Source organism: Podarcis filfolensis, assembly GCF_964270895.1.
Source record: "Podarcis filfolensis genome assembly, chromosome: 9".
Classification (NCBI taxonomy): Eukaryota; Metazoa; Chordata; class Lepidosauria; order Squamata; family Lacertidae; genus Podarcis; species Podarcis filfolensis.
The window spans coordinates 69,142,443-69,163,481 of record NC_139610.1 but is presented as its reverse complement, the minus strand read 5'-3'; the positions used below and the strand labels follow the sequence as shown (position 1 = coordinate 69,163,481).

Below are 21,039 nucleotides of genomic sequence, written 5' to 3'. Positions count from 1 at the left end.
AATGCCTTAAGAGAGAATATTATGAAAATGATTTATAGGTGGTACATGACCCCAGTCAAGCTTGCAAAAATCTATCATTTGCCCAATAATAATTGCTGGAAATGTAATGAAACTGAAGGCACCTTTTACCACCTTTGGTGGACGTGCCCAAGGATCAAGGTCTTCTGGGAAATGATCTATAATGAAATTAAGAAGGTACTTAAGTGTACCTTTCATAAGAAACCAGAGGCCTTTCTCCTGGGCATGGCAGGCCAATTGGTGTCAAGGAAAGATAGGACGTTCTTTATGTATGCTACAACAGCAGCAAGAGTTCTTTTAGCAAAGTATTGGAAGACACAAGAACTACCCACGCCGGAAGAGTGGCAGACGAAGGTGATAGACTATATGGGACTGGCCGAGATGACTGGCAGAATCCGCGACCAAGGAAAAGAGACGGTGGAAGAAGATTGGAAGAAATTTAAAGTTTATCTTAAGAACTGTTGTAAAATTAATGAGTGCTAAAATGTCATGGGTAATGTAAAACAGAATTGCAGTGACAAATAATTGGGTAAGAGAAAAAGGATTAGAGAAAGTGAATTATAAGTAATTGAAATTAGGGGTTGCTGGAAAAGTTTAAAACAGGGATGCAGAAAAGGGAGGTATGGGGAAGTCGTTGAAACAAGGTTTAAGGAAAAGAGGTTATGAAATTATACGTGTTTATATGTTTGTTTGTTTATGTATTGTCAGTTGTATTGTGTTTTAATATATGTTGGAAAATTAATAAAAATTTATATATAAAAAAATGAAAACCTGGAGCACCAATCAGTGCATAAAATATTGCGCTAGATGGACCACTGGCTCAGATGCAGCTTCTTATGTTGTTTCTAGTTAAGTGTCGCTAGAGTCAGCAGCTGCCGTTGAACTCAAAAGCAGGTGGGCAAACTCCAATTAGGACCCTACTCCCCCAAAATAATTTTTGCTTTTTTAAAAAAAACCACACACAGGATGGGTTGGATTGTTAGAGAGGAGATATCCAACATTCATTATACTCAGAAATTTAATGATGTTAAGCCGTTTGTCCATTGATTTCAATGGTTATTCACAAGGGACACCTTAAGCATTCTAACTTGTTCCAACAGGACTTTTAGAGCTGGTTCTCTGCGCTGGATTGCACCCACATACTTCCATCACAGCCTTGACTCCTAGTAGCATTCCCCCCCCCCAAAAAAACCCCCAGAAATCTTGCAAGCTGTCATTTTCAGTAATACCAAATTCTATGCTGGCATGGTTTGCTCAGGGGGCACACAGTCTCTGAGTCTACACAGAGTGCAAGTCCCTCAGCATTGAAACACCAGAGCCTGCCACACCTTTTTAATTAGGAATGACACTGGCACTTCGAGATGGGTTCAGAATTTGTCGTTTTAGTTTTCCCACGAAAGGCAGGCAGTGGACAAGAGCAAGTTGGGAATCGGTCTCAGTTTGTATACAGAAAGCACTCTAGGTATGTTTGATAAAAACGAGCAACACAGACATTTTGCAAATCATATCCACAGGTTCTCTCTCTCTCTCCCCCCCCCCCAGTTTCCCCCTTTCCCAAAGGTCCTCCTTTACAGATTGGCTTTCTTTTTAAAGGTACCCCAATCTACACAAGCAACCAGCTCCGTTTTGCGTTACTTGATTTTATTTCCGTTCATAATGAAAGCAAACCGAAACACCATCAAATTCCGCTATAGCTCGTAAAGCTCATTTACGAGCGTAACATTTTATGTATGCCTATAAGTAGCAAAACTTGTCAGCAGAGAATCATTGGTAATTATTTGCAGAAAATATATTCCCGTAGACTTTTTTTTCTTTCTCTCTCTCTCTCTTTGAAAAGCTGCAGTAACTCATTAGCAGTTGCACAGAAAAAGCTAGGGTACAACACAAGTAAGAGCAAGAGAAGTATTAGGCCAGCATTGTACAAAGAGGTATAAATATAGCTTCTCTCGGGATAACTACAGTTGCGATGGAAAAGAACCACCTTTAGACACGCCCATGGGGGGGTCTCGATACTTCGTGCCTTTGATTAGCTGAAACTCCCTCCCATTTCACAGATTGATGGCCAGGAAGGTTAAACACCTCATGGGCTTCAGAATATGCTGTGTGGCTCTTTGGAACCATAAAAACTTTCAAGGTGAAAATAGTAATAGTAAAATGAAGATCAAAATAAGGCCTTTTTACAAATGGGGAAATGCGTTGTTCTGCTCATTTTGCAACTGAAGTCCATGTTGTTGATAGCCCACACAGAAAATTGCACAAGCAGTTTGCAATTAAAGAGAAAGCAGCATAGAGACAAAAGCAAAGGGGGCTGAACCTAAAAAAATTAAAAACACAAGGGCTATGAAATGTCTTTTTCTGAAGCAGGATTTATGTATGAAGTCGGCATGACTGCTGGAACCAGCTTAGGAGAAAATACATTCTGGACGATGCCAACAGCAACAGTTGCTTCTGAGTAACTGTACACAGAACTCCTTATTACATGTTTTAGAAATAATAAGAGATCTGTTTAGTAAAAATCAAGGACCTGCCATCATCCAATGGGCAGTGGCTTGTTTTCAAGAAGCGGACAGGGAAAATCTCAGATTTGTCATGGCTGCAGCAAAATCCCTATAGCAAGTAGTGGGGTTCTGTGGTTGAGTCACTGCTGCATACCAAGATGGAGAGGAGGAGGTGGTGGCGAGGTTGGTGAGGTGTAACCATGATGCCAGGATTGGCTCCGCTGGCGTCCTTGCACCGCACCAACCTCATCATCGCCTCGCCCCTCCCAGAATGCAACTCAGATGGTTTAAGGTCACTTGCCATGGGACAGACCCAGTATGCCTTTTGCTAAAGCATTTGCTGATCAATGAAACAATTAAAAACATCCAGGGAGAACACTACTCTTTGCTCTCCCGGCATGCACTTTGGAGTGTGTTTTGAATCATTTCCATCTATGCAAGTTATCTAAAAGCTACAGCCCCACCTACCTGTACAATATGGGCAGGGCTTGGCATTCAGATAAAACATCTGGACACAGTGTGAGAGAGACACAGCTGGCCTCAGGCACCACTTACAGCCTCTGCCAACCTGGCACCCTACAGGTACACTGGACTATAACTGTGCTAGCCAGCATGCCCATAAAGTGCTGGAGTTGATGACAACAAGGCCAATGGAGGCTAGGATTAATAGCAGCCGCAGTCCAAAATATCTGGAGGGCATCAGGTTGGCAAAGACCGCTCTACTACTTCCAACTGAGTCTTCAGACCTGACTGCATTGCTGGTGAATAAATTTGGTGTTTTGTGAAAGCTGCATACATTACAGTTCCTTCCTGAAGATATCTGTGATTGCCTAAACACTCTACGGACTCAGCAAAGCTTAATGATTCGTTTGCACGCCACTAAGCTCTGCCTGATGTACTAGACCAATAGGATTTGGCACCAATTTCTATGTCAAGGACAATTGTCCACCAAAAATAAAAGCTGAAAAGCCCATAGCAGAAACAAAAAGCAGTTTTACTTTAAAGTATATCCATTCTCAAAGCTTCCAGATAGTTAAGAGTTTTAATAAAGTGATTTGAGGAAAGTTGTAAGAAAAAGCTACCAAGCTCCAGGATTTCAAATAATCAAGTTTAGTGGTAGATTTATTCGTTTGCTATGATGTACAATTATGTCTGGACAAAGGAGCCACTGAAATGAAACCTGATGGCTTTAAAGCTGAATTCAGAAGACCGTTGTCAATTATATTCGAGAAAAGAAAAATCAGCAGGTGAGCAGCACAGAGGGAGGTGATATTTCTGCAGTGGCATGTTCGGACGGATCCCCTCCTCCTCCTCCTCTCACAGCATTTTCCTCTTCTCAAACTCCTTGAGGGATAAAGACGGAGACAAGGTTTCATTAGAGTTGGGACAAGCATTTGTCAAACCATCCTTTCTGTCAGAGTTTACCACCGTTAACATCTGCAATCTGTTCCATACCCTGGCCCCTCTCTGGCTGCTCTGCTCTTCTCGATGACATTGGCTGGCCTGTTTTCAGGCTCACAATGGGCTTGCAGTGACGTAGCTGGAGAACACTAGGAACATGCTCTGTTGTCACAGAGAGGCCAGGTCGCTTCGCTGCAGGGAGCTCAACGGACAGCTTTAGACTCTGAGCAGCTTCTGAGGGTCTGTGGCAACTTTTGGCAAACTGACTGCAATCTTCGATGTCCCAACTATGACTTTCGCTATTTTTCCTACTGCAAGGGGGAAAGAGCCGCTGTAAACTCTGCCGGCTCAGCTCTCTCCCACCTCCTGTAGGGCCCAGCGATTAACAAGAGCAGGCGCCGGCAAAAATCATGATGCGGGAAAAGCCGTGAAGCCAGCCAATGCCTCCGCGCAGCTCCATCCTTGTATCAGACACAGTGAGATATCGGTATATGTCAAGTATGAATGTTAGGCCCAAAAGAAGATGGAGAAATCGCAAGGCATGATATGCTGACAGGCGAAGTGAGAAACTGGTTTTATCTTTTTTTAAAAAAATCATTTTTATTGATTTTCCAGTAAAAACAGCCAATCATCACATCCACATCATAATCCAATCCAATTAAAAACAATGAACTAAAATAAAAAAGCGACCAAATTATAGTCCAAATTGTAATTATTAATTTTTCTGGGCTCCCCATAGTCTGGACCACTGAAGCATATCTCCAAATCTTTGTTCCTGTCAGAGAAACTGGTTTTATCAAGGAAAAATGTATAACTGTGTCCAAAAGCACATTGGTTTTGCTTAATGAAAGCAAAAATCCCCCGATGAAAAAATCCCCTGATAAAAACAGGATGGAACTGGCGATTAACAATAGTAATAAATAAATAAAAAGGGTGCTCTGCTTACCCTCAGCGTTGCCGGGGCCAGTGCTACATCCTGACACCCACAGCTCTTATGTGAGGCTTGATCAACCCACGTGAAGGGCCTTGTGTGAATATTTGTGTGAATGTGTTAGTGTTTGAACCTCTTGGTACCAATTTATTAATGTATACTTGACTATATGAAATAACTGTTACATGAAAAGTGTGTAAACCCAGATCTGGTCTCTGACGTGTCTTATTGAAAGGGATATCACTTGTCTCTCTGGATTTCAAAAGATTTCAAGTTACCACGCTGGGGGTAAGCAGAGTGCCCTTTTTATAGTCTTCTTGCCCCTTGACGTCTATGGGCTGGCTTTTAGAACGACTGAGTTTCTGCCACTCTCCTCCTGTTCTCCTTCTGGACCACCACGTCACCTTTGCTGTTGTACCTCAGAAATACATACAACGTGTTTCAGGCCTTTTATCATCTGTCCATGGCCCACCGCCAGTTCCTCCTTGTCTTTGTTCTTTTCAGAGGATATTTATTACTGTTGTTCATCGCCAGTTCCGTCCTGTTTTTATCAGGGGATTTCTGCTTTCATTAAGCAAAACCAATATTCTTTTGGACATAGTTATACATTTTTCCTTGATAAAACCAGTTTCCCGCTTCGCCTGCCAGCATATCATGCCTTGCGAATTCGCCAACTTCTTTTGGGCCTAACATTCATACTTGACATACATGATGATGGTGATATATCATGACGTTGAAAACCAGATTGCCCAACAACCTAAATCTGCATACTTCTACCACGCCTGTTGCATTGAAAGAAACCCAACCCAACAAAAGCCTTGTTCATAGGAATGAAGCAGAACATATTTCACAGTGCCCAATGCTTCTGGCAACATCCTGGCAAGCTCCATTGCCTTTAAGTTGCAGAGGAGCAGCACTGCGCCCTTGAACCTCTAAATGGCTGCTGAACTAACCTTGTATATAGTAGAGCCCAGCTGAGCAGGAGACATACTGACGACGACGCCAGCATTCTGTAGGGCAGCGATTTTCTCTTTCGCTCCACCTTTCCCACCGGCAATGATAGCCCCCGCGTGGCCCATCCTTCTGCCTGGAGGCGCAGTGACTCCAGCTATAAACGAGACAACTGGCTTGGCGTCTGGACCCTGTGACAAAAGAGGAATCATTTAATAGAGGGGCGAGAGAGAGAAAGCAGAGTTACAACTACCCCAGTGAGCACAGTTATTGGTGTGGTTGGACAAGAAAAAGACATCCAAACCGAGGCACCAGCCTGAGGATTAGGGGCAGAGATAAGGAAACGACCTGAGAGTTCTGGGCAGAGAAAAGGAGGGAAGTGAGTGCAACAAAATTCCCGTAAGGATCAAGCTTGTATAGCTCATGTATAGGCCACTAAGGAAATACTTAAGTAGTTTTGATTTTAGAAGCCAGCTCCTGTGGTAGATATACCAAGAAAAAGCCCACTTTGAGGGAGAGGTGATGATGATCAAAGTTACAATTTCATCTTTGGTCTGTTTGCTAATTGTTTTGCAAGCCAAAGTGTAAAATTGAAGTACAGTGGTACCTCGGGTTACAGACTCCACTAACCCAGAAATAGTACCTCGGGTCAAGTACTTTGCTTCAGGATAAGAACAGAAATTGCGTGGCAGCAGTGCAGCGGCAGCGGGAGGCCCCATTAGCACTTTACCTCAGTTTAAGAATTGAACTCCAGAACGAATTAAGTTCTTAACCAGAGGTACCACTGTAGATGTGTAGTAGCTGGGCCATAAAAGCTTTTGAGTGAAGAATGATGTGCAAAGGCTGACTCAAGAAACCAAAATCCAAATCTAGCCATGTTTTGTGGCCTTGAAGAAGCTCCTGGGACTGGTCCAGTTATTTAAGAAACCTCAATACGATGCGCCTAAGAGTTTCCAGAGAAACAATCATGCAACTCTGGCCACCTATGGACCTGACCACAGCTTCCTGGGAACATATTCCACAAACATGGGAAATCACTTCCAAGTAAAATGTGACTGTGTGCAAAAAAAACCCCCATCTGGGTCAGGTATTACATTTTCCTTATGGGACAAACACGGATTCTGAATGCCTTAAAGCTGCCCCTAAAACAATTCATGCAACACTGTGGGTGATATTCAACCAAATCCTACTCATTTTAGACCCACTGAAATTAAAAAAAACATATGTTAAAAAAAGGTAAAGGACCCCTGACAGTTAAGTCCAATTGCAAACGACTCTGAGGTTGCAGCGCTCATCCTGTTTCACTGCCTGAGGGAGCTGACGTTTGTCCGCAGTTTTTCCGGGTCATGTGGCGAGCATGACTAAGCCACTTCTGGCGAACCAGAGCAGCACACAGAAACACCGTTTACCTTCCTGCCGGAGTGGTACCTACAGTGGTACCTCGGGTTACATACGCTTCAGGTTACATACGCTTCAGGTTACAGACTCTGCTAACCCAGAAATATTACCTCGGGTTAAGAACTTTGCTTCAGGATGAGAACAGAAATTGTGCAGCGGCCACGCAGTGGCAGCAGGAAGCCCCATTAGCTAAAGTGGTGCTTCAGGTTATGAACAGTTTCAGGTTAAGAACAGACCTCCAGAACGAATTAAGTTCTTAACCCGAGATACCACTGTATTTATCTACTTGCACTTTGACGTGCTTTCAAACTGCTAGGTTGGCAGGAGCTGGGACTGAGCAACAGGAACTCACCCCGTTGAAGGGATTCGAACTGCCAACCTTCCGATCGGCAAGCCCTAGGCTCAGTGGTTTAGAGCACAGCACCACCCGCGTCCCCACACATGTTAAGTCATGCCGATTAGCTTCTGATTACCACCTTGTATGTCACAAATAAGTAATCCACATACACAACTCTCAATTCTGTGAACCATTCCCAAGTTTGTGGGTTGTCTGGTTGTATGAGCAAATTTCACTCACTCATTGCCCATTTGCCTGTGTAGGCAATTTGTGGAACTGCAGTATTTGCTGCAAAATGGTACCACCGGAAATGAGCCTGCAGGCTAAATTTATGGGGTGAATCTTCCTTTCCATTTGGTGAGACAGTCTACATCGTTATTTTCATTATGTTTAACAGGGAACAGTGAGGAGCTAGCAAATATGTAGCCGCATGTAATAACCACTTAATGCTTTTACCCTGCAAATGCCAGGCTTTCAAAAGGTTTTTGATTAATCTCTCTGCTGGGCTTGGTGTACTTAATTGTGCTATAGACAACTTTCATTTGAGTGATGAAGAGAGATTTGGGATGCTTCTGGATGGCAGCTATTCTGTTGATGGGATACAACTGCACAGTGGCAAATTCAGGTTGCAGAGTTATAGTTGATTTGGTGCTTGTGGTGCAACAAACCCACTTTGGACTGGGCTTTTGGTGTTTTGGCAGTAAGGAAAGGGACAGGAAAATGCACTGCGAAGTGTGACATCGCATAACCTCTCTGCAAATTTTGTGCAAAGGAATCAGGATGAATGTTCCAACATACATGCCATCTAGAAGCAACCTCAGTTCTTATACTTAGGAGGTCACATAAGTACATCTTTGGGATTTACCTTCATCTTCCTCGTGCAACATTCTAGTGAGGGGTGTAAATTCCTTCCAAGGGGACCCTTTCGACCCAACCCATTGACTTTAAAAGAGTGGAATACAAACAGATGAACTTTTAAAACGGTTATCCCTCCTCCTCCCTCAATAAGCAGAATGTGCACAGGAGACACACTCTCAAAACATTTAAGCTTACAGAATTGTTTTCCCTAAGGAACTGAGCGGCATCTTCTTCTGCGTTTCCGCCAATCTCGCCTATCAGTATAATTCCTTCGGTGTGCGGATCCTTCAGGAAGACATCCAGGCAGTCAATAAAATTTGTTCCATTGAATGGGTCTCCTCCGATGCCTGAAAGGTTTCAAAGAGTCCTATTAAGAGCAGCACATTTCTTCCAGAGACCAATTCTACTAACAGGGGCTACAGAACTTTCAGGATCACCAACTTGAGTTGCCCACTTTCAATTAAGGATAACAAACAGTCTTGGAGCGTCATTTCAGCTATTAAATAGCTGGCAATTGGGTCGTTCAGTTCTGCCCCTACCAATATTTCTGGTTTCAGAAAAGGACAACAAAAAGTTGGTATATGGCTAATAAAAAGGGAGTTATAAAATATAAGCAGCTGCCTTGAAACCATCTATGTTGATAGGTTCTCAAGAGAAGTCATTCTTAACCCTATGACCTGCAAACCTTTAAGAAGGGATCTTGTGGATTGAATTTGGGGCCTTTTACATGTAAATATCTACGCCTCCCAAGGGCTAAACCACAACCTTTACATGCAGAGATTTTAAGTTGCCTTTTCACAGATCTTTAAGCCAGTTCCCAACTTGTACCTTGTGATACAGAGCATTCTCCAATGAAGTAGTCCTGTCAGAGCAAGGATATTTGCCTCTGTATAGGAACTTCCCTTCCCACTCTGTTCCCTTCCCCTGTTCCAGGGGTTGCCTTTGGAAGCAGATTTGGGGGAGGTGAAGAAGGTGCCCAGGGAGAGGAGAGGGAAAGTTCCATTGTGAAAATGGAAAACCTTGCGCAAGTGCAACTACTTTGATGGATGCCGCCCCACAGGTTGGAAAATATGGCTGCAAGCACCAACCAAAAAAGCTGAGGGAAACATTTTGTATGGTAGCCAATGTTACTCATACTCTGAAATTAAAGTACATTATTTGCTTTAGTCAATTAATTTTGATGGGTTAACTTTGCACAGAAGTTAGTTGGGCACAACCCCATATATTCAGTTACGGTAGATGCAGAATTACCAAAATGATGTAAAATCACAATCTGTTTCCAGCAAAAATTGTGAAGAATACAGCCCTCAGATTAAGTTAAAAGAAGATTGAAGCATCATTCCTTTCCTTTACATTACATATTTAGCACAAATCGTATTTATGAATACCCTCTTTTAGCACAGGAATTGGTACCCAAGGCCTAAGGCTACCATGGCAATCCTTCAGCAGGCTACAACTTTGAAGGAGGAATGCAGTATCTAAGACTTGGCTTAAGGCCTCACCTTCATTTGTAGCAGTTAAAATCAGTGGCGTAGCGTGGGTTGTCAGCACCCGGGGCAAGGCAAGTAATTTGCGCCCCCTAACCCGTGGATTTGTGCCCCCTAACCCGTGGATTTGCGCCCCTAACCCATGGATTTGCGCCCCCTAACCCACGGATTTGCCCTAACCCCAGATGTTGCGCCCGGTGCGGCCCGCCCCCCCTGCACCCCCCACACTACGCCACTGGTTAAAATAAGATAAAACCTTTGGGAACTTATGAAATCCTCCTCTTCTGGATTCTCACCCTGGTGTTGAAATTCTCTTGTGCTGGGCACATTTACCAGAGCAGAACTCAAAATGTCAGACTCAATTAACTGTTCCAGAGGTAAACTGCCAGAATTTTTCAAGTCAAGTGAGAGAGAATTCCTGTTTCCTTTTCTGCCTCTTTCCAATCAACACGCCAAATGTAAATTAGAAAATGAATTTCCGAAGGCAACTCTTTCTTTTTATTTGCACAATAACACCAGTTTGGGAGACTTGTGCAAACTGCAGCCTGAACTTCCTAAATCTGAAATTCTGGAATTCAACCAGAGTGGAACCAAAGGGATGCCAAAACAGATACAGAATAAAAGAGTGAGGATTCACTCATCTCCTCTTCTAAGAGAGACTGATCTTTCACTCTCACTTGTAAAATTGAACTCTCATCCATATAATCCATCCACTTGTGGCCCCGGTCATCAGACTGAACCTCCCCAGTTGTGTCTCCCCACCCTGTTCACAGGCTGCCATGGGTGGCAATTTGGTTTAGCACTACTGCAAAACGCGCATTTAATGCAAAGTGGGATGGGAGTTAGCATTTCTTAAGTGGTTTCTAAGATCATATGTATTTTCTTACACACTGACTGAGCCTCTCTCAAACCCACCAACACAGAAGGATTGTCCCAGTCCAACTTGAGTTGTCTGATGAACAGCTTCGTATGTCAGAGTGCCAGATCTCGACACAATACCTGAAGGGTTTGGAAAGGAGAAAAGAAAGAAAAAAGACATATAGATAGATATAGCTATACAAATTTACATATAGCAACTTACATAACAAGCTGACTTTTGAACCTTGTAAGTTCTAATTTCATGATCAGCACATAACATTCAAAAAGTATCCTTGCCATAAGTTGAAGATCATGTAAGTTAAGTTACACTAGAGATTCCTGAGCCACACAATGCAACGTAAGACAATGTAGGAGCATTATACCAGCAGCCCCCAAAGTATAGGCCCCTGAAGTATAGGCCCCACACCAAGAGCAGCTTCGCAAAGATTTCCAGTTGTCTGGAGTTTACTTATTCAAAAGTGTAGTGTGTGCAGGAGGGTGACCTGATTGTGACACTGAAGAAATCAAACCCCACAAGAACTCAGCAAAGCCCGTTGTGTTATCAACCACTGTTTGAAACTTAAAAGAGGACAGCAGTCGACTTTGAAACTGCCCATTTAAAAGAGCATGGCGTTTGAGTTTCGATATAATGCTCACCCATCCGGCAAATCGTTTTTATATGAAGTGCCTGCCTTTGCTGCATGTGCGAAAATAACAGTGCATCACCACTTGAGGAATCTAAAATCCAGTCCTTAGGTTGGGGAGAGAGCACTCAAGCCAACCTGGGGGTTATCTCTCTTTTGAAGCCTGCATATGTCATGATGGCATGGGTTAGCACTTAACACAGGCTGCAAACTAAGGGCAGACTTGGTTGGATATTTCAAGACTGGACTCAGTTGGGCCTTACTCAGAAGACTGCCATTCCGATTTCCCCCTCCGAAGACTTTGGGTTCTGCATGGGAGCACTTGGCCCTAGCTAATATGCTAAGATGGCACACGTGTTTTATTTGAATTTGTCCCTGAAGCAAGCTCTGCTGCTTCAAACCTGCCTCTCTTATAGTTCCTGCACAGGACCTGCCAAATCAAAAGGTGGTGGGTATGTAGACATCATCAACATTGACTAATATATTGAAGGCTAGGGTGTTAAGCCAAATGGAGACCCTATTGTATTAGAGCGAATATAACTGCAGGTTTTTGTTATTGTTGTTGTTGTTATTTTTCAAAAACACACCAGAAAAATCTTTTGAGATCTTACCAATTCTTCCTTTCTTGTGAATGTGGCCAGGCATGATACCAATTTTACATTCTCCAGGCTAAAAACAAAACAAACGTGATTGGCATCATTTCATACACTTATCCGAAGTCACAACCGCAACCTTCCTCTATAAGACTCCTTCCCAGTGTGTTTTTAATGCCCAAAGCGACCTCTGAACTTGCTGCAAGTCCTCTGTACTTTGCATGGGATTGTGGGGCATGTTCCAGGGCAGAGGTAGCCACCCTGGTGCCCTCCAGATGCTGATGGAAGAGGGTATGCAGTCAATCCTTATGAAGTGTTCGCTACACCTTGCATGAACAGAGCACACTGTCCCCATGGCTCCAGGAAGATCAGCTGCAGCATGCAAAGCACGGTGCAAGAAAGCTGATCTTCTCGCTATTAAGCTCCAGGGGTCCCCAAAACGAAGTCTGGAAAAGGATGGTTTTTCATTATAGTAGTAGTAGTAGTAATTTTATTACTTGTACCCCACCCATCTTTTCTATGTAATTTTTTATTAAATTTTTTGTTACACTAAAATGCCCATTTTAACATCCTTAAAATATCAATGACTTCCTTTCTTCTCCTTCCATGGTTCGTTTTGCTTATCATAGATAATGAGAACAGAAATTGCGCGGTGGTGGCAGTGGGAGGCTCCATTAGTGAAAGCGTGTCTCAGGTTAAGAACGGTTTCGGGTTAAGAACGGACCTCTGGAACGAATTAAGTTCGTAACCCAAGCTACCACTGTATAGAATTAGAGAACAAGAACATATGTTTAGAGAAGATTGGAAAACGTTTATTGAATATATGGGGGGGGGGAATTGTGCACACCTGAAAACGTTGGCAGCGTTAAGATAAATTCAACAGTGTAAATAAGGTTTGATGGATGTATTAGTGGAATACTGAATTCTTTAGTTTTTGTAAAATATGCAGGGATTTATGATATGCAAAATGAACCATGGAAAGAGAAGGGGAGCCATTGATATCTTAAGGATGCAAAAATGAGTATTGTAAATTGTAAAACAGAAAATTTAATAAAAATTATATACATATATATTTTAAAAAATGGTCAGGGAAGCTGGGAAGTGGAGTCAAGCAATACTGGGAGAACACTACAGCTCACGAGAATGGTGCCCACAAGACAGGCAAGCATTTTAATCAGGCGGCATGCTTGCCTTTAGCCAAAATATATAGGCTTCTACTCTCTTAAGAAGATCTCCGCTAGTTTTAACTTCGCTTGAGCCCTTACGTTGATCACTCCTGGGCAATTTGGGCCAACGAGCCGAGTCTTGTCCTGACGAAGCAATCTGTGTTTGACACGCACCATGTCCTGCTGGGGAATACCTTCTGTAATGCACACAACAAGGGGGATTTCTGCATCAATGGCTTCATTGATGGCGGCGGCAGCAAATGGTGGCGGCACATATATTGCAGAGGCAGAAGCACCCGTTTTCTCTTTAGCCTAAGATACAATTACATTTTAAAAAAAAGAATAAATCATCAATCTTTCAAGTTGTTTGGCACACCAAAAGAATATTCTCATCATCCGAAGCAGAAATTTGCCTTCTACTGCACGGATATTTGGTGAAACATTTAGATGATCTAGCCTGGATGTAACCAAGATGTGGGATCAGTTCTCATATATCAATATATTATTACCTCCCTCACGGAGTTAAAGACCGGAAGCCCCAAGTGAGTTTTGCCCCCTTTGCCAGGAGAAATCCCTCCTACTAGATTGGTGCCATATTCCAACGCCTGTTGACTGTGAAAGGTACCCTGCAAGAGAAAATCAAACATAACAAAAACTAGGTTAAGACAGGGGGACAAAAGTGATGCAAAGCTAGACTTCTCCTGCACAAGGCCAGTGAAAGAAATGGGAGCTGCATGAGAGCCAGTAACCATGATCCATTTTTTTAAAAAATCAAGCATACTCTGCTAGCATGGGGTGCTAGATTTCAAAGTGCAGAGGAATAAATGCTTGGCTGGTTTTATCAAGCCTGGGAAGTATGTAAATGTGCCATCTCAAACCTGCAATATTAAGTGGCACAGTCCAAACAGAGATATTCAATTGTTCTAAACAGTAAATTCTGTATAGTCAGTCTGGGTCTTGGACTAAACTAGGGGTAAGGAACCTGTGTCCCTCCAGACGTTTTTGGACTACAATTCCATGACTTCAGACCATTAAGCTGGCTGGGATTAATGGAAGTCCAATGATAACTGCAGAACCACAAGCTCCTCACTCCTGGACTAAACCAAATACTCCCAAGGTCAATTCTGCTGCTTTCCTTAAAAGCAGAAAAATCGGAAGTAGAAAAATCCACAAGTTAACAGACAAGGAATATGCCCTACTGCTTTCTAGAACTAAGGCACAGCTTCATTTCTGTGACCCATGATGGATCAGCATTCCAAACATTAAGTGTGGCATGAGAAGCTATAAATAGAAGACACCATTTGCAGATAGGCAGATACAAACTGTATGCAGGAGAACAAAAATTGTGTTTCCTCTAGTTTGTACTGACGTTTACAACTTGAACAATGGTTTCAGAACTAGATCTGTCGACCAGTTCTAATTACAACACATATACAACATAAAACTAACCTTCCATGACCTTGGGCTCTACTATTAGTTGGACTAAGACTTCTCCCAATCCACTAGCTCAGTCACTAGAGCAGGAAACTCTTAGTATTAGGGCCGTGGGTTTGAGCCCCACGTTGGGCAAAAAAGGGAGCAATATTGCCTTCACACTCGGAAGATCTCAGGAGCATCTAGTTAGCTACTGCGGTCCTTCGCTGTAACCCAGCAGGCCTCTTATGACGTTCATGTTATTCTACCTCCAGGGATCCCTACAAACATCAGCATTCCTAACAACAAATCCATGTGTGTATCAGAAGACCTGGTGCCCCCAAACGTCTTAATGAGTGCCCAGTTCTTATCGAGTGCAGGTAAGTGGTTAGGTCTATGGGGCAGCACTGGTATGGTTCATACGTCACATGGCTCAATGTGACTGCACAACTATGCTGGCTCCTAGAGAAGAGCTTGCAGCCTTTTTGCTCCTCCACAGGCTCTGCCAAATGTCTCTCCTTCTTCTGAGTAGGTGAGAGGAGGTGTTGCACCACCCAATTTTGACGCCAGGCTGGGAGGGGGGTGTATGGGTCAGTGTGGGACATCAAGGATTGACTTAGCACGTCTTCTGAACCTGGGATCGTGATTAAGGTGTCTCCTTCTTAAACAATACCTGAAGCCATCGAACAAACATTGGCTACCGATTGTGATTCAGGAGAGACCTTAACCACAATCCTGGATTCAGAGAACTCATATAATCAAGCCTTGGCTTCACTGCCAAGGAGACCTAAAAAGTCTGGGGATGGGCAAAGTGACTGAGATCTCCTCTTAAGAAGCCAACATGATTGCACATTCACAATATGCCACGGTTTGGCTTAGTGCGATGGGCATTTGCAGCCAGTGCTCTGTACAAGCTGGGAACATGTCTTAGAATACACCAGAAACTTCATCCCAGTTGTGCATTACAGGAGAAGATGAACAGCAGCAGCAAGCTGTCTTTCAAGGAAGCTGGTCTGCCATCCCAAATCTTGCTAATGGACCATTGCAAAGTTCACCGAAGGAACCCCAGGGCTCCTCAAACCCAGTTTGAAAACCACTCTTCAACAGTATGAGAAAGGTACAGCCAAACACGTACCTGTTTGCCGGTAAAACCCTGACAAACGACCTTTGTGTCTTTAGTGATGTAGAGATTCTTTCGTGTGGCCAAATAGGAACAATGCCGTACCCCATTTTTCTGCACTAGGGGAAAAAAATACAGAAAAAGCTCGATCGCCTTATTTTGTGAACGCAGGATAAATGCACAACTCAGAAAATTAAACTTTATCATACTTTTTTTTGACAAATTACAGGACAACCATGTTAGTCTGCTTTTTAAAAAGAAAGATCATTGCACCTTTAATATTAACTCAAACAATTTTATTGAAAGAATAGGAGCTTTCAAAAGCGATTACCAAAGTAACTTTCAGAGCACGATGCTATTTTTCCAAAACCATGTCCATCTGCCAATTAGCTGACATCACTCTGAATGATGGGTGACATCAGCTGATGGTCGGTGTTCAATTCTGCACTGGCTGATTGTGTCAATTCCCCACATGGAACTGACATGTGCAGCAAAAGCAGCAGTATTTGACCCATTCTCATCAGTGTGGGATTGAATCCTGCTGAGATCATGGCAGGGCGCAGGACTGAAGTCTCCGCTTAGCAGCTGATGAATGGAGACTTTCCATCCTGCTGGGTGCTGCTTCAAAGCCCCTTTGCAAATAGTTCTGCCTTGTTCTTTAAACCTTAGAGGATAGGTTCTAGCAATCACATTTTAACTGGACCCTAACATTTGCAGTATAAGGAAGAAATCATAAACTTCATTCAGACCCCAATAATAATTTGTGTTCTAACACATCAAGTCATATGTTGTTTCCTCCCCCCCCCCCCCCATCAAATTTGGATTTTCAACAGCCAGAGAATGAAATCTAAAATTGTGTAAGGGGCAGCATTCGAAACCATGCGCTTCTTTTTGCACAAGTGCAAGTACCTGTCATTCAAAAAGCAGTTAGGGATGGCTCAGAGCCCTTGAAGCTCCAATTAGATCTAATTAGGCTGATCAACAATCTAATAAAGCTGAAATGCTTTAGTTTTAAGATGGCACAATTTAATCAATGGGCTTAAATCCAAGTATTCTAGTCCCAATGAACTCCAGAATGGGTGGGCGCTATACACTCATCATCCTGAAATATTAACTTCACCAAACAAGTTCTGAGACTCACAAAACTAATTACTATAGCAATTGCTATAAACCAGCATTGTTCATTGTGCTCTAGTTTAAGCAGATACGTGTCTGCAGTGTTCAACCCCTGCACATGCCAGGAGACTGGAGAGGGAGAGGGGTTTTTTGGGCTGCAACCACAAGTCACAGCTGTTTACTAAGAACTCAGTAAAAACTCATGTCGGTCAAACTAGATAGATGCATATAAACTGGGTGGAATCCAATGCTGCGTGAGTGAATGTTCCCTTGGCCAATGGGATTTTATCATCCTCTCTTCTGCACCACCCTCAACCCTGTGCACCCCTTAAATCTGCTCCAGAGGGTCCCCAAATCCCCCCCCAGCAGATTTCATGTACATGCAAGAAGAGAAAAGGGAGGTGAGGTCCTATTTCACAAGCAAAAGTCCATTCTGCTCATGCTGGAACAGCAAAGGATGGAATCAAAAAAGAAAAACTGATGGTCTCATGAAACTCAAAAAAGAGGGGGGGTGGGGAGAGGAGAGAGAGGGGGGGGAACAAGGAAACGTGCAAAACACAAACACATTTTTAAAAATTCTACACTCTTCATCCAGACAAACGTGAACAGAACCCAGGAATACATCCAGGAACAAAAGAAAGTATGAGAGCATGCAGAAAGGCGCCACTCAACTTTCATTATATTGTTCCACTGCAAATGTGTACTCTTTGTTTTCTCATTGTTATATAGCTATAAAGCCATAAAAAGCAATTATGGTTGAGATGAGGTGCCTTTCCTCCAGTAAGAATTCAACTACGCACCAAACCTCACATGGCCTGTGGTTTTTATTTTACCTGGGGGTTTTTTGTTTTGTTTTTAGTTTAATGGAAGAGGGGGAATACATCTCAAGGAGCAGCAAAGTGTTTAACTACTGTATTTTTAATTCCGAGGTAGCACTGAGTGTGTGGTCTGGGGAATTAAGATCTGCACCAATGAGTGCCCAGGCAACAAACAAAACAACCCAGGGGGAGTGGAAGATTTTACGGTACAAGCATGTCACAAACACGTGCTTGCATACATCTGAAGCTAACCAGCTGTGTTACAGCGAAGGGCTGCAACTCATAGGCAGAGCACATTTTTGCATGGCAAAGGTTGCAGGTTCAAGCCCCTCCCCCTCCTCTGAAGCATCTTTGGACTTGGAAAGCCCCTTCTGAAACCCCAGAGAGCCTCTTCCAATCAGTGTAGACAACACTAAGGTAGATGGATCAAGGGTATGACTCGATATAAGGCAGCTTCCTATCTTCATAAGTAAGGTAAAGGGACCCCTGACCATTAGGTCCAGTCGCGGATGACTCTGGGGTTGCAGTGTTCATCTCGCTTTATTGGCCGAGGGAGCTGGCGTACAGCTTCCAGGTCATGTGGCCAGCATGACTAAGCCGCTTCTGGCGAACCAGAGCAGCGCATGGAAATGCCTTTTACCTTCCCGCCAGAGCGGTACCTATTTATCTACTTGCACTTTGATGTGCTTCCGAACTGCTAGGTTGGCAGGAACTGGGACCGAGTAACGGGAGCTCACCCCATTTGCGGGGATTCGAACCGCCGACATTCCGATTGGCAAGCCCTAGTCTTTGTGGTTTAACCCACAGTGCTACCCGTGTCCCATCTTCCTAAGTACTTATTTTAAATCTACAGATAAAAAATTAGGGCTCAGATCAACTTAAGATGGCAGGTGCCACGATGCTTTGCATCATGCCCAGTGACTATGGAAGCAAAAAGGTTTAATAACAGTAATTCTTACAAGGTGGGAAGAAGGCGGAGATCTGGGGTGAAGCAAAAAAAAAAAAAGATCTGGGGCTCACGCCTAGCTACGCCACTGGAACTAAAATTCCCAGGCAAAATGAGCCCAGCCCAAGCCAGAAACTAGTGTTTTTTTGAGATCGATAGAACCTAAATGTCATGATGGCACCAGGCGAGCCTCCTTGGGGAGAGCCTTCCACAAACAGGGAGGGACCCTGGAAAGGTCGCCTTCTCATGTCGCCGCCCTCCAGACCTCCTGCGGAAGAGGCAAATGAAGAAAGACCTCCGAGGATGATCACAGGATCCAGGTCAGTTCGTATGGGGAGAGGCTGCCCTTGAAGTACTGTGCTCCTGAGCTGTTTAAGGCTTTCTAGGTCTAAACCAGCGCTTTGAATTGGGCCCGGAAGCTAAGTGGAAGCCAGCGCAGTCGGATCAGGATGGGTGCAAGATGCTCAAACCATCTTTCTCCAGTGAGTGACCAAATGGCTGAACTTCTGCACCAGCGGAAGTATAAACACACATAACTAGGCTTTAATCCACCCAGGTCAAAGACTCAGTTTGGCACAAATACCCCATATGTATTTGTATACACAGACAAGCTGGGAGCCTCAAGGATGCCCCTCTGGGGTAAAAAACCCTGGCTACCACACACACCATAGCTTGCTTATTGATTGATTGAATTTATATGATTGATCGATTATTGAATTTATATACCGCCCTATACCCGGAGGTCTCAGGGCGGTTCACAGAAAAGATCACAATATATAAAATCAAAATGAAAACAATAACCCAATAACACACACACACCAAAAAGAGCCACGTTTTAAAAAGGGCATAGGATGTCAATCATATCACCCAAAGGCCTAGTTAAAAAGGTGTACAACGAAGGTGCCAGGTGAACTTCCCTGGGGAGAGCATTCCACGGATGGGGAGCCACTGCAGAAAAGGCCCTGCTCTTGTGTTGCCACCCTCCGGACCTCTCGAGGAGGCGGCACACGAAGGAGGGCCTCAGAAGATGATCTCAGGATCCGGGCAGGTTCATATGTAAAGAGGTGGTCCTTGAGGTATTGCTGAGCTGTGGCTCTGATATGCAGACATGGGTGTAGCCAAGAGGGGAGGCAGCTGCCACCCACTAAATCAAGTATATCCATCAAAAATTACTTAACTAGCTGAGGTTCTTGCCTACCCCCAACCCCCCCCATTATCATTATTAGCATTTATTGAATTCATATGCAGCCCTACATGTCTTATTTGTGGCCAAGGACAGCTCTTAACTCATCTGAAGGCAGCCCTGTTTAGGGAAGTTTTTAATGACTGATGTTTTAATTTATTTTTAATCTTTTGTTGGAAACCGCCCAGAGTGGCTGGGGAAATTCAGCCAGCTGGGCGGGGTATAAATAATAATAATAATAATAATAATAATAATAATAATAATAATTTGTATGGTTGCAAATTCCCCGAACGTGCAATATTTATACCTGCTTCCCTTACCTTTAATTCCATTTCAGAACAGAAAGGGGTGATTGAGAGGACCCCCACTCCGAAATGGGCAGAGATAAGGGTTAAATTTAGGGGGGAGGAAAAGTAGTTCAGCGTCACGTGACGAGACCCCCCCTCCCGTTGGCCCCGCCTCCACCGGCCTGGCCCCGCCCCCCGCCGGCAGCCCCTCACTCACGGAGCAGAAGGAGGCGGCCGAGGCCTCGCGCGCCCACGGCGCCGCTCCCGCAGCAAGACATCGCCCCGGCGCCTTCGCCCTGGCTGCCAATGACAAGGGGGGGCCTTGCGAGGCCGGCCCCTTCCTGTCACGACATCGCTACCCGGTGCGCATGCGCCAGTGGGGCTTCTGCAGGCACACTACGAAAGTGCCTGACAAGGGAAATTTAAAATATATATATATATGGAAAGAGTAGAAGTGGGTAAGCGGCCTGTCACGGTACGGGCGTGATTTGCTTATTTCGGGGCAAGGTTTCCCGGGCTAGAACCTGTATCGGAGAGGACGCGAAGGGCAAGGAAAGCAGGCGGGACCCAGGACAGCCGCGGTGGGAAAGCCAATGGGACCGGAGGACCCCGGCCTGCCGAAGCGTTCCACGCTGGCGCAAGGGGTTGTGGGGGCTGTAGTTCTCGCGTTGAAAGGCGTATGGGAAGCTACGTTGCACTCAATGGTAGTTGGGTAGTTCGCTGCGCCCTTAAGGGAGGCATATTGCTCAGCTGGTAATTAAATACAAGATTTCATAGCGCTGCAGTCTGCTCATGTGCAGGCTTCCTCGGCAATCCCAGTGCGTTCAAATGAGGTTTACTCCCAAATAAGTGTGCATAGGTTTGCAGGCATTGCTTGCTGCCACAAAACCCCATGCATGCTTACCTGAAGTTAAGCCCCATTGTATCCGGCTAGGTTTACTCCTGAGTAAGTGCATGTGAGTGTGGTGCATGACTGTAAGTCCCAGACCCAGTGATCAAAGTCCAGTGAACCCTAA

At 44.1% G+C, this 21,039-nt stretch overlaps 1 protein-coding gene across 1 annotated transcript; it reads right to left on the bottom strand.

The window, feature by feature from the left end:
- Positions 1 to 1,642: 1,642 nt before the first annotated feature.
- Positions 1,643 to 20,379, bottom strand: SUCLG1 (succinate-CoA ligase GDP/ADP-forming subunit alpha). Its single transcript, XM_083571702.1, has 9 exons — positions 20,241 to 20,379; positions 15,689 to 15,792; positions 13,650 to 13,766; positions 13,240 to 13,452; positions 11,993 to 12,050; positions 10,795 to 10,878; positions 8,588 to 8,739; positions 5,802 to 5,990; positions 1,643 to 3,860 (listed from the first exon to the last, which is right to left on the bottom strand). Exons 1-9 carry the CDS (start codon positions 20,299 to 20,301, stop codon positions 3,834 to 3,836), a joined length of 1,005 nt encoding a protein of 334 aa, XP_083427828.1. The 5' UTR covers positions 20,302 to 20,379; the 3' UTR covers positions 1,643 to 3,833.
- Between the last annotated feature and the right edge of the window lie 660 nt (positions 20,380 to 21,039).

Coding starts and splice junctions, on each gene's coding strand:
- SUCLG1 (XM_083571702.1), bottom strand. CDS start 20,301: ATGTCTTGCTGCGGGAGCGGCGCCGTGGGCGCGCGAGGCCTCGGCCGC. Junction 10,879..11,992: donor TCACAAGAAAGGAAGAATTG/GTAAGATCTCAA, acceptor CAAACCCTTCAG/GTATTGTGTCGAGATCTGGC. Junction 5,991..8,587: donor TCCTTAGGGAAAACAATTCT/GTAAGCTTAAAT, acceptor CTTTTGTCACAG/GGTCCAGACGCCAAGCCAGT.